This window comes from Perissodus microlepis, chromosome 4 (genome assembly GCF_051167445.1).
Source record: "Perissodus microlepis isolate ML-2025 ecotype Zambia chromosome 4, ASM5116744v1, whole genome shotgun sequence".
In the NCBI taxonomy this organism is placed as follows: Eukaryota; Metazoa; Chordata; class Actinopteri; order Cichliformes; family Cichlidae; genus Perissodus; species Perissodus microlepis.
Genome location: NC_140464.1, coordinates 29089614 through 29103586, shown reverse-complemented (window position 1 = coordinate 29103586; position 13973 = coordinate 29089614). Strand labels below are relative to the sequence as shown.

The 13973-nt window shown below is 42.7% G+C and overlaps 1 protein-coding gene across 1 annotated transcript in view; it reads right to left on the bottom strand.

The window, feature by feature from the left end:
- Positions 1-395: 395 nt before the first annotated feature.
- LOC146389215 (retinoic acid receptor alpha-B-like) overlaps positions 396-13973 on the bottom strand; it is a 22134-nt gene continuing 8556 nt past the window's right edge. The window contains exons 2-9 of the mRNA XM_084926936.1: positions 7409-7563; positions 6773-6914; positions 5787-5947; positions 5506-5682; positions 5168-5372; positions 5000-5067; positions 3037-3127; positions 396-2777 (exon numbers count right to left, since the gene is read on the bottom strand). Coding sequence (XP_084783062.1) covers positions 2524-2777; positions 3037-3127; positions 5000-5067; positions 5168-5372; positions 5506-5682; positions 5787-5947; positions 6773-6914; positions 7409-7563 — 1253 coding nt within the window. The 3' untranslated portion in view covers positions 396-2523. The remainder of the gene's footprint in view (positions 2778-3036; positions 3128-4999; positions 5068-5167; positions 5373-5505; positions 5683-5786; positions 5948-6772; positions 6915-7408; positions 7564-13973) is intronic.

The window sequence follows — 13973 nt, the reverse complement described above, 5'->3', positions numbered from 1 at the left end:
GCGCTCTGATGAAATGCTGCCCCCGTCTGTTAAAATTGACTGATGTTTGTTTTTTAAATTTTAAAAAACCTCTGAATTTAATCTTGACAGATATACCAATTTCCTATCCTCTTTTTCTAAAATATTTATTAATACCAAAAAAAGTTTTTAAATTGTGCCTCAGACAAAGTTCAGACATGAACACGACACGACTCCATGTTGCTTATAAATTATTTATTATGTTGAGATTTATTTTATTTTATTTATTTAAAGAAGCAGCGATGTTATTTAGTCTAATAAATTTCCCACTCGAGTTGTGGCCAGTCTTTATCTTGCAAGCTCGGGTCCTCTACCAGAGGCTTGGGAGGGTCCTGCACAGTATCTTGGCTGTTCCCAGGACTGCACTCTTGGTAAATGGTAAATGGACTGATTCTTATATAGTACTCAAAGCGCTCTATACAACATGCCTCATTCACACGCACTCATACAAGCACTTCTAAACTCAAGTACAACTAATAAACATTCACACACATTCACACTCCGATGAAGGGTAATTTGGGGTTAATATCTTGCCCAAAGACATTTGGCATGCAGACTGGGGAAGCCAGGAATCGAACCACCAACCTTCCAGTAGCTGATCTGCTCTACCGCCTGAGCCACAGCCTGAACTCTTCTGGACAGAGATCTCGGATGTTGTTCCTGCAATATGCTGGAGCCACTCGCCCAGTTTGGAGTCACTGCCCTGAGTGCTCCACTTGCCCTGGGACCACTGTTGCCTTCACATCTTCTTGAGCTCCTCTTTCGGCCCTTGGTATTTCTCCAGCTTCATGTTCCTTCTTCCTGATGTTGCTATCACTTGGTATAGCTACATCTATCAATACAGCTTCCTGTGCTTATCCATCACTACTGTCAGGTTGGTTAGCCATCACCAGTTTGCCTGTCTGTATCTCTAAGTCCCACAGTATCTTAGCTTCATCATTCTTGACCATCCTAGGGGGCGGCGCCCATTTTGACCTGAGGACTTTCAGGCCAAACTAAGCACAGTGTATACTAAGCCGGCCACTTGGTTATAGTGTTCCATCTACACCCTGCCTGCTAGCATTTTGCATCACAAAAACACATATTTTCACAATTTATAAGAGAGTGACGCTTCTTTATTGAACGCTCTGTATGTGAGACTTTCCAGTGTTGCCTCACCAGACAGTAAAGGGGACACTGAAATAGAGATGAATTGTACCTGACAGCAGGGAAGTTGTAGTGAGGCAGTAACACTGTGTAAACATACGGTGACATCAAGAGGTGCACACAATAAAAAAACACAACTGAGCAAAAAGCAGTGAGGGAGCCGGGCACTGATAGACAAAAACATGTTTCTACTGCAGTGCCCTCTACAGGACAAATGATATTTTCTTTTGATAGGTTCCAGAAAGTCCATGAACAAAGTTTGGCATACAAACCAGGAGTGCCTGAGTTAATGTTTAAACCCACTGTAGGGTGTCTTCCTCTCTCGTGCTCACATTCTTTAGAATTACTACCAACATAACACAGTCTACCACTGGGGGGGGCAGCAAATTGTACAGAGTGGCCAGTGCCCTCCCTACATACATGGAACATTTGTTTGGCAGCTTTTTGTATAGCATATTTCCACGTGCTGCCACAGACTCCAGCTGCAGTTAGGGGGCATTCTGCAGTGGCAAACATGGTGTGTGAAGCAGAACTTCCCAGGGGAAAAACTAAATTAAATTAAAGCTTTATTTTGTCATAAAGATGGTAACCCTCTTAAACAGTTAATCTGACTGGTGATTCTGTACATACGGTGACCACTGAAAATAAATTCAGTTGTAACAATGCTTCAAGGGCACCACTGCAGCCTCAAAACACAGCTTGAACATTTAGATGTTAGTGATGTCACTGATGACACGTCTATCAACTCTGCTTTGGCTGATAACGTCCACCAACAGGGAAGACAGGTTATTATTATATAAAACTAATCTCATGTGTTTCACAGTTTGTTGAAGCTACTTTAAGTTGCTGGACTTGAATCTGAAAATAATCCAAAGTTGATGATGATGATCTACAAAGTCTCCAAGATTTTTATTTATCCTTGTGAGCGGTAAGAAGAGAGGAGGTGAAGTGTATTTGTGTTGGTGAGGTGAAGGCTGGTTAGCTGTGCTGGGAAAAATACAGTATTTACATATGTACAGTTAGGAAAATAACCTCTTGCCTGTCTCAGTCTCAGCTTCTTCTTTTTTCACAGCCTTTGATATATACACTATATTACACACAATAATTCTCCCAACTATACAGCACGTGACTTTTTGCACTGAAGGAAATCTGACTCACGAGGAATTCTGTTCGGTCTGTCCATGTCATCAGCTTTTTATACATCATTAAAAAGAAATGTGTTGGCTTTTTTGCATTTAACATCAAGAACCATGATTTGTCAACACAAGCAGTCCAAGCAGGTCACCAACAACCCAGAAAGTTCATGGAGCAAGATGCTCTGCTCAAGTTCCTCTACTGCTGTTTGCAGATTGTGGAGCCTCAGGTGGAGGGAGGGGAAGGAGAGGAGGGGGAGCGGGGAACGGGGCTCGGGCTGGGAAAATGGACCGGTTTGTGCATCGGACTCGAACGGCAGCTTCCCGGTTCTTCTTCCACCTCCCTCCTGGCTCCTCCTCTTCCTTTTCCTCCCCCTGCTCCGTGCCCCTCCAGTCCCTCAGAGTTCTCCAGCATCTCCTGGATGAGAGGAGGCATGGAGCCAGGGATCTCCATTTTCAGTGTGATCACTCGCTCTGCTCCTAAGAGAAAACGTTTCAGAGAGACGGTCAGCATAACGGCCTTGGTGGAATAAAACATCACAGGAGGAATGAATTCTTAAACTTTAAAATTCATTTACTTTTAATTTAGATATTAATGAAGGATAATGCACTGCTGGGAAACCACCATTACATTTTAGATAAGAAAGATCATGAGTCCAGCTGTAGCTCTAACAATGTTTGTTTCAAACACAAGTGGTTAGTATTTGCCAGTTAATGTGTGTGTGTGTAAATGTGTTACCTTTAACACTGATGCTCCTGAGGTCAGTAATCTTCATCAGTATCTTGGGGAACATGCAGGGTTTGTCAGGCCGCCTCCTCCTCACATAGAGCTACAGACACAGGTGATGAACATATTCTTTTATGACGCCGTTTTTCATAACAGTTACTGAAAGCTCGTGTGTTCTTAGGAAGAGGTGTTATCATCCACGATAATACCCATGTACAGTGGTCCCTCGTTTATCACGGGAGTTACGTTCTAAAAATAAATCCGTGAAGTAGTCAGCTTTATTTCTTACAAATATTATAGATGTTTTAAGGCTGTAAAACTCCTCACACTTTCACACTTTTCTCTCTTGTTTAACACTCAAACCTTCGTAGAAAAATAAGCCCAGTATTATAGAATGAAACCAAACCCGCAGGTGTCTTTGATGGTGCAAAATGTTTAGTTGACATTGCTGTTTTTTTGGGGGGGGAACTTACAAACATACAGTGCAGGACTTCAATGCTAGCAATCAAAGATTTATGTACATTTGACAAGCTGAACGCATTCTGTACTGGACAGGAGACACAGCACGAGATTGATTGACAATGGTCTACAGCCAATCAGGATGCAGAACACAATGTGCTGTTAAAAAAAGAAAAAAAAGGAAAGCAAAATGGCACAAAAAAAATCAGCGAAACAGCGAGGCCGCAAAAGGTGAACCGCGTTGTAGCGAGGGACCACTCTACACGTTTTTAGTGACTTTCCATGGAAAACACATTTTAGCTCTATTTGTGCTTACTTATGTGTCACTACACTTCTACTATAATGCTGCTGCTGCCAGCACATCATCAATGACAGTGAGCGATTAACTGGGAAAAGCCCTTCGTTTAGCTTTACTGCTGATGCCTGCAGACTCCAAGTATCAAGAAAATGTTTTTCAGTATTTTGTGTTGTCGATATATTCTTCAGATACTGAGACATCATTTTGAGGCTATATCACCACGTTTAGTAGGAACAATTGAATGAAACTCATACACGCTGTAACACACTGAAGTATTTACACACAACCGATTAACCGTAATGCCCCATAACCCAGGACGGCGAACCAATGCGCACATCAGGATAGGCCCGGTCTCTGATTGGTGGGGTTAATGTTGCATCTTTACTTTACTGGTAACTGTTGTGGTGATTCGGTGCAATAGAAACACAGCTGAACTGAATTGAAATGAAGCAGCATCTCAACATTTTCTTTGATATTCAAACAGGAGCTGCTTGAACGATGCCGGTCAGAGCACTCCTGAGATTAGTGTTTAAGAATGTGCATCAGCAGTTAACCATCAACTGTTTTCTAATCAACACTGATGTACGCTTAAAACTCTCCAGGCACAAATAAACAGCTTTAACCAAAGAAATGCAAAGAGCAGTTTACACTACGGACAAACCAAGAAAGAAGCACCAAGTCTTCATGGAGTAAAATATTCATCCATAGATGGAATAAGTATTTAAATAAATGGAAAGAATGTTATTTAGGGTCATACAGTAGCATTGAAGTAACTGATTACTTGACTACAACAAGTAAAATCCAGGATTCCTCTCTTGCTCTTCATGACCAATCATTGTTCTCCACTGAAACTAGTTCAACACATGTTCCAACACAAGCAGGAGGAAGCCACCTGATGTTTGATGTCATTAAAGTGGGCAGCTACTAATCTCTATCCTGTCAGCTGAACACACTCTCTCCCTCCTCCTCCTCCATCAGTGCGCATCAGTGAGTCACACCGCCGCGTGAAGTGGCGTGTGTCCTGATTAACATGAACATGAGCGCCAAATGTCACTTTATTAAGATAACTCCTTTTAAAGCTTTGTGCCTTCAGTAAAGACACACTGTGCTTAGAGCGCAGAGACACAGATACGCACATCTGTTCAACTGCACACGTTAGTTTTGTACAGCAAAGTTTATGCTCAAGAATGGAAGTCGAGTAATAACTTAATGTCTAACCTTCAAAGCTTCGAGCATCGGCTCCTGAAGAATATCCACCTTCTCTGATTCCTCCAGATCCTGACGATCTGTGAAAAACAAATAACAAACACAAAGCATCGCTTCAGTGTCAGTATGTCTCCTTTGTCTTTCCTTTCACTCATACTGCTGCGACACACAGTGCAGTACCTCCACAGAGCAGGCAGATGGCACTGAGTAACCCCGTTTCTGCATCGTCCATTTCCAGCGGGAGCAGCTGGTTGGCAAAGGCGAACACCAGGTCTGTGAGCGGTCCGAACCCAGCGTTGTGCATCTGAGTACGATTGAGGGTGAGGCCGTCGGAGAAGGTCATGGTGTCCTGGTCTGGAGTGTAGCGGGTGCAGATCCTCAGAATCTAGGAAAAGGATTCATTATCTGTTTAGTAACTCTTTGTTATAACGGAGGCCGACGTGTCAGAGGCGTTCAGTTTCCATCCGCGACGTCTGTTTGTGAGAAATTGTTTATTGCAGCTTGCAGGAAATCCTCACCAGTATGTCGAGGCATGCGGCTTTGAGCAGCGTGATCTGATCAGCGATGGTTAGGGTGGTGAAGCCTGGGAGCTGCTTAGCAAACTCCACTGTCTTAATAATGCATTTGGTAGACAGTTCGCTGAACTTGTCCCAGAGACTCACATCCAGAGCCACGCGCTGCTCCGAGCTGTTGCTCTGCAGGATAGAAGAGAAACCAAAGGCCGATTAAATAAAAATCAGTTTTTGACCTTCAGTTTTTGAACTCACATACGCTCGCCTGTGTGTGTGTGTGTGAGTACCGTGGTGTATTTTCCCAGCTGACAGAGGGAGGGGAATGTATCCTGATGGGCCCGGCGAACTCGTTCGATCATCTGCTCCGTGTCTGCTGACAGGACGTAGAGCTCTGTGTCGGGCTGCTTCTTCTCTTCCTTCTTCTTCTTTGTTCGGTCATTTCGCACCACTTGGAATGGAAATGAAGATGAGAGGATTTAGCTGAGAACATTCAGCCCCATGAAGAATCTGCAATCCACCGTAAGACGTCAGACATCTGAAATACTTCCCCGTTTAATATAAGACCGAAGCCTGCTGCCACTTCACTTAGCACATGGACTGAAAACAACTAGCCTGGAGACTGTTTCACGAATTAGCCCTAAAAGTCCTAAAGTATTAAGTTTCTTTTTATTTGCAGATTGACTCAACACTAAACGGGGGTTCATGTCTCAAACTGCTGCTTACAGTTAACACCACTCTCTTTTTTAACAGGAAGCAACATCTGCCAAACAGCATTTGTTCCAGACCAGGATAAGGGAAAGTTTTCCTCTTCATGAAATAAATGAGTATAATCACATCTACTACATTCATACTGACTTGATTCTTGGTTCACACGCTGTGCATTATGAAATGATATGAAAAAGCAACCAGCATAGACATGCAGGAGCACTAAAGTTTTCAGGGCCATGTGTTAACTAGGAACGACCACCAGAGGGAGACAAACAACAAGGTTAGAATTCAGCAGAGGCCCAGAAGTCAGGAAAAGTCTTTCCCCATAAACACAACCTCCCCTGTACCCTGTGTAAGTGCTTCCTATCTAATATTCACATAAGTCTGAAATGCAGGGATTGAAGCACCGACCTTCTGATTAGTAGCTGACCAACTCTACCTCCTGAGCCACAGCCACCCCAAAGAGTAAAACTGCAAGACCTCTAAGCAACTTAAAGCATTTGCCTGCTTAAGAAGCTCCCTTTCTTCCACACACCCACAAAAATCAACCTGCGCCCGTACTCACGCTCTTTAGACATGCCCACATCCAGGCACTTCTGCAGTCGACATGACTGACACCGGTTCCTCGTCACTTTGTTGATGACACAGACTTTGTCCCGGTGGCACGTGTACACTATGTTCTTCTGGATGCTCCTCCGAAAGAAACCCTGACAGAGAGAAACAGATGTTGAGAAAAAGGGTAACAGAAAGCGCTGTGAGCGTGTGCAGGAGCTGGAACTGGAATGAAAACTGCAGAATTATTTCAACTGTAACAAGTGTAATCCTGAAGTGACTCATTCAGCTGATGGGCTGCTGGGCGGAGGTCTAACAGAACATGAGTCTGACCACAAGCACATCAAAGCACACACACACACACACACACACACACAGCAATATCAAAGCAGACACTAATTGCACAGACAGATCCTTTGTGTGTCTCTACAGGATTAGATGAAGCCAAGAGGCTTATAGATCCTCGGGTGGCATAAAGGTCGTGACCTCTTTGCTGACACTTTCTGCAAATACTCCGAGGTCTCTTGCTCTATATGCTGCCATTTCAAGTCGGCTTTCAAACTGTAGCTGAAGTTTTATGGTCCAGAAGGAGCATTGTGGCTTAGTGTGCATGTTTTCCAAACTCAAGTGCTTATGTTTCGCTGCCTACCTTGCAGCCTTCGCAGGCGCTGACTCCATAATGGTATCCTGATGATTTGTCCTGGCAGACAAAGCAGGGTTTGTAGATACGAGGTGGTGGAGGAGGTGAGGGAGGACTGGGGACAAGCAGGTCCTCCCCTGAGCTCGTGCTCTCGGTCTCTATGGCTGCAAAAGAGATTTACATGCAATCAGGCTACAATTTACAAAGAGCAAATAATCCTCATTTATGTCATCCTGGAGCTCTGCCTGTTTGAAAGGAGACTTTTCTTTAACCTTCAAGTGACTGAGTGGAGTCGTTTATGACACACATGTATTTATTAGTGCCGATGTGGCCTTTTTTGGACTGATTCTTATTCTTATATAGTGCTTTTCTACTCTCCTGGAGGACTCAAAGTGCTGTATACAACACGCCTCATTCACCCATACACACAAGCACTCTATGCTTTGTCAGTGCTTTAGCTAACATACACATTCATACGCATTCATACTCCGATGTATGCATCAGAGAGCAAGTGGGGGTTAGTATCTCGCTCAAGGATATTTGGCATGGAGACTGAGGGAGCCAGGAATCAAACCACCTTCTGATCTGCAGATGACCTGCTCTACCTCCTGAGCTACAGCCACCCCGTCCATCATCCATCAGTGTTTTTCATCCAATGTTCCTTGTCTGGGTTCAGATCACAGGGGTACCAGTCTCAGCTGAGCAGCCCAAACTTCCCTCTCCTTTGTCACGTCTTCCAGCTCATCCAGGGCTGGGGGCACACTGAGTTCTTCCCAAACCGGCCAACATATATACTCCCTCCAGCGGGTCCTGGGTCTGATCCGGGACCTCCTCCCAGTAGGTTTTGCTCGGAACACCTCGCCTACAAGGTGTCCAAAAGGCATCCTAGTCAGACGCCTAATTCAACTCAACCAGCTTCCTCTCGAATGACCGAGCTCCTCACGCTATCTCTAAGAGCACAGCCACCCTTTGAAGGAAACTTCTCGTTCTTTCGGGGATTCCCCAGAGCTCATGGCTAAAAACTACTCACCTGGGATAGTAACTCATCCCTCACCTGGTTCCTTTTTGGACACTCAAAAATACATCGTCAAGTACAATCAGGCTATGAAAGCAAGTGAGGAGGAGATATCACTGGAGTACTCACTAGTCATACTCTACCTGTGGATGGAAATTACTGATGCAGTGTTAAAGGAGGGCTTAAAGGTACGAAATAATATTTTATTTCAATGCGACAACATTGTGCATGCCCTGAACAGTTACAAGGATAAGTTCCCTCAGTTATTGGCTATCACTGTAGTCTTGCACTGTAATGCTGTTGTTGCTGCCACAACAGCAGCTGCTGCAATCACAGAAAACGTTTTGAGGTACATTCCTCACCCCTAAATGTGAGATAGTGAAAGGCCATGGGTATCTGGTTGGTGTGGGCAAACAAATAACAGAAAAAACAAAAAACAAAACAAACTAATATGGATATTTATTATAATTTATATTTAAGGGAACTTCTGAGATGATGTTAGCCGAGCAAACTCACAGTAATCAGCTCAACCATCAAACCATCCAGCACCGGACACACTTGGCCCGACAAAGCTGGATCACATCAGCCTGCTGATCAGAGTTGCTGTGTCTTAGCACTAAGTGCTGCTCTGCTCCTGAGTCTCTGTCAAAGCTGACGCCTTGTTTTGTTCAAAGGTAAACTTCAACGGTGATTTACTTTGGAGGTCTCGGCCCTTCAGATTAACAAACCCTACTCCCTCTCCCACTTTGCCTCCTCTGACCTAACACATTCTCTCTCTCTCGCGCGCGCACACACACACACACACACACACACACACACACACACACACACACACACACACACACACACACACACACACACGTGTCCACCCTCCCCCTTTAGTAGCCATACCAGACATTCCTCTATGGAGGAGATTCAACTCCCCTCTACTCTGCTGTGCTTCTGTTTACACAGAGAGAAACGAAGAGATCCTCCTCCTCTGCCGCATCATACCATTCCTCCATCTTCTCCTCACTTCATCTTTCCACTATTTACCTTTGCTCTCTTCTCACTGACACTCTAGCCATGCGTTCCCTGAAGCACCGTCTGACCTCTTTTAAACTTCTCACTCAGACCCGCCCCTCGCCATGCGTTCCCTCCCCTCTGCTTACCAAGTGCCTCTTTCTCTGTTTTCATCTTTGTGTTTGTTAATCTCTTCCTATTGCTTTCCACTTCTGCTTCAGTGTGTCGGACATGACGGCCACAGGCAGCAGTGTGTCCACACACACACACACACACACACACACACACACACTGCAGCGCTGGAGCTGTGGCTCCAAACGAGGGCAAAGGTCTTTACTGTATAAGCGAGTAAGAGGGCATCTCCAAAGACGGGTCTCCAACTTGATTTAGGAACAGATGCTAGTGTTTTGATCAATTTTGAGCACATCTACAGTTATTCATTTGAAATAATTCTACAAAAAAGCAAACAAACAATAAGACAAAGATTTAAGTAAACAGATCTTTTTATGTCACAGTGTTTTGGGGGTTTGGATTTAAATTTAAAAAATAAACTTATTAAACATATTAAAGACTTTTAATTTCCTGAAATCAAAACTTTAGGAATTTTGGAACCAACAACTGGAGACAGCTGCTGTAAATGTTGGGCCAAGTTTCTCAAGAAGGGAAACTTCAGCATCTGGTGACCTCCATGGTTCCTGTCTTCACACACTTACTGACCGCAAAGGATTTTTAGCTCATTTTTACAAAGAATAATCCCAACTAGAATGTGCATTTTCTGAAGAAACTGCAGTGTGAATGCTTGAATCTGAATGTATGCACTGAAATGAATTAATTGCTGAATTTTAAGTTACAAATGTTGAATGAGATGAAAAATACAGAAATTTGCACCTGAAAACAAAAGTGCTGAACTGCTAAAAGCTTACAACCACAGAGAAGAAGTTGGAAAATAGCTGAAAATGTTTTAAATGTAAATTAGAAAAACCTAAGAAATGAGAAAAGAAAATTTAGAGTCAGAAAACATCTGAATGAATATTAAAAGTTCATATTCTTTAAATCACTGAATGACTAAAATGTGATCCCTCCACTTGGATCCACACAGTTTAAAAAGTTTACATTTCTGAGCTTTCAAAGACACTGTGTTGGAAAGAGAACAACGATGGCGACGTTTTGAGGGTAAAATGATGGCTGTAGAGCAAACACTGTGGACACAGCAGCAGTTGAAAGAGAAGTGTTTAAGATGAATCTTGGGACAGTGGCAGGCAGAGCTCGTTAAGCAGGCAGGTGTGAGCCTGGTTGCTATAGTGACTGCACCCAATGGCTCCATACACACAGACACAGACATGCACCTCACTTTTGCTGCTTAAAATGAACAGAAAAGTCAGGCCGAAACAAATCGTTCCCAAATGAAAAGTACAAGTTGTATTGACGAAATTCTTTCACCGTGAGCGACAGCAATGTCTAGTCTACTGAATTCTCAGTTTTCATGCCTGTGGAGTTTATTATATGGACGTGGTGGCAGTGTAAAGACACCATGCTCTTCTGATTTTCAAACGAACCTTCTGAGCCATTTTAACATTAGAGTCTATGGAAGAGTTGGAGGGAGGAGGCTGTGCATTGGTGACATTTATGAAAGAACCATAACACCTAGTACAATAATAAACACATTGGATGAAAGAGGACAGCGATGGCTACGTTTTGAGGGTAAAATCATACCTGTAGAGCAAACGCTGCAGACACAGCAGCAGTTTTAAAAAAGAGTTTAAGATTAATTTTTTTGCTCCTCTCACTCTAGCAGTTGAGCTGTCTCACTCTAGCCCCAACATTCCGTCCCATACACACCCATTATAAACTCTGAAACGGGTGAAAAAACATCATGAAACTTAAACTGGAACTGAAGAAAAAGTATAATAGATATTGAAAAGATAAATACAAGTTGAATAGTTGAATGTCTTGTCTTCGTTTTAAAGTTTGAATGGTGGCTCTATGTCAACGTATGTGGAAGTAGTAGGAGTTTAAAAATGAGTAAGTTGAATGAGAATTTGAAGGGTCTCTCCATTGAAATACATGGGAAATTTTTGTTGAAAAAAGTTGAATAAAATTAAAAATATAAATGTTAAAAATGAGAAAAATAGAAGCAGTGATGTCCAAAAGAAGAGGAATCTAACGGTGTTTGAATGGTTTTTCTAAGTTGAACGGTTTTGAAGGAGATAGAGTACAAAAAACGTACGGAATAGATAATAAAATAGAAGAATAAAGATTAGAAGAACAATACTGTGAATGCTTTTACAAGCATTCACACTAATAATTACAACTAATCACAGTTTTTCCAGTCCTTTTAAGCCTGTGACTATAGGAGGCTTATAAAAAAGCTGAGAGGAAACTTGGACACAGTACCTTCATGCAGTGAGGTAATCACTGCGTCATTTTGCCACCCATGTGCAAAAACTCAAGAGAACTCTTTCTAAAGACCCGATTGTATCAAACACTCTCAAGTTACTCTATAAAGAGGAGTGAAATGAGTTTTTCCTATCAGGCACATTGTTTGGGGATATGCGTGACTAGGACGGCCAGACGTGGAAAAGCTGCTGCCCTCACCCTCAGAGCTGTGGGTGCAAAGTAAGCTGTGCTAACCAGCAAACCTGCACGGCTTTGATGTAGAAAACGAACAGCAGAATGTACGTGTCACAGAGAGCTGAAGAATAACCACTGGACCAGAGAGCAACCACATTCTGCACCAGCATGTGGACTTTAACCTACATGAAGACTGCTGCTGCCAGCGTTAGCCACACACGGCAATCTGATCTGACATCTCGCATGCAATATGTCACCAAGTGCCTCGTTTCATTTTATAAACACTTTTCTTTTTAGGAAACTCTGCACAACTGAGTCAATGACAGGTGCAGAGAGGAAAATATATAGTAGCACCTCGGCAGACAGTCCTGCTTACCATAATATTTTATTCAGTTACAACGTTTCAGCCTGTGTGACCTTCGTCAGTGTTTCATAAACACTTTAAATATGATGTATTTAATAAGAAATGTGAATAAAGGCTTAAAATGGCACTTTGATATACATACAGTGTATATGCACATATCTGAATTTGCTCAAATCTGATTGTTTTGTTCTGTGACTTTTTGACTTTTTAGTATCCATCCATTCAACCGATGTGAAAAATAATAAATGTTCAAATGAACTGCAAAATAGAATCCGGTGGCCCTCTCAAGTACAATCTGAAGTGAGGTTATGGCACTGTAACCACACATGGCACTACATTACAAATACTTTCATAAGTGATCATGACAGACAGACAAAAATCTTTCCATTGAGAATCTATAAAGTACACATTTTTTTCTCTTTTACTTTTTGAAATGATTCCTATAAATATGATGATTTCGTTTCCTTTAACGGTTGCTGCAAAAATAGATTGGTGGTTTCAGCTGTAGTGATTTGGGTGGAGTATCAGTATACATTTGGTTTGCTTTAAAAAGGCACAAACTAAAGTTGTACCTTTAAGGAAGAGAAAAGATCGTCTTTTAAAGCTCTATGGTCATGAGATAAGTCTCAATAAGATGAGAGAGGCCAGCTGGGCTGTGTGTTCGGTTTATCAGCCCTTTAGTTAGTCATCACCTCTTCTGTTTCTTATCAGGATCCTCTGGTTAAGTTTTTCCAACCTGAACCAGAACGTTAGCTTTACTGTCCCGATGCAGTACAGACGCACACAATGAAATGCTTTTCTAGCTGCACTGTGCACACATACGAAATAAAACTTTATCCAAAAGTTAGTTTAACACCTGCAGCTACCTAGTAAAGCCCATATTAATTTGAGCCTTGAGGTTTACTCAGGTCAACAAATGGTTAAACCCTTCAGAGTCTGGTGTGCTCAGCCAAACTGTGTCCTGGGGTCAGCTTAGCTCACGACCAGCAGCAGCAGCATGAAATGTTAGCCAGTGCTGGGCTGAGCCGTTTAACCAATCTGATGTAAAATATTGTTAAATGGGAGCCCCAGGCAGTCACGGCATGGCGCCAGCAAGCCTCTGCTGAATAGAGGGTGTGGTCTGCCAGCTTAGAGACCAGAAACACAGAGAGACGGCAACCAGGAAGTTCTTAAACCTGACTTTCATACCATCTTTATTACGTTTGAAGAATTTTCTTGGTTAGACACTAGCTCGTTTCACCTCTAATCGAGCAATATGGATGAAATTCCCCCATCATCTTGTTCCATATCACAATGATAACGAGCTGTACTGAAAAGCTCATTGCAGCTGGAATCAGCAGTGACGTGGCTTACACCAGCGGTCCCAAACCCCCGGGGCCACGGACCGGTACCGGTCTGTGAGTCGTTTGGTACCGAGCCGCAAGAGTTGAGGTTTGGGGTGAAATTCATGGTTTTCAGGGTTTTTACCATTAACTTGTGTGTCTTATTTTGAAAGAAATATTTACGTGTTACTATAGCGACCAGAGAGCGTTAAGGAGCAGAGAGGAGGATGTTACTCTAAATGTTGTTAATGCTAATAAAGTTACACAATTACACAGTGAATTCACGTTTATTATTATATT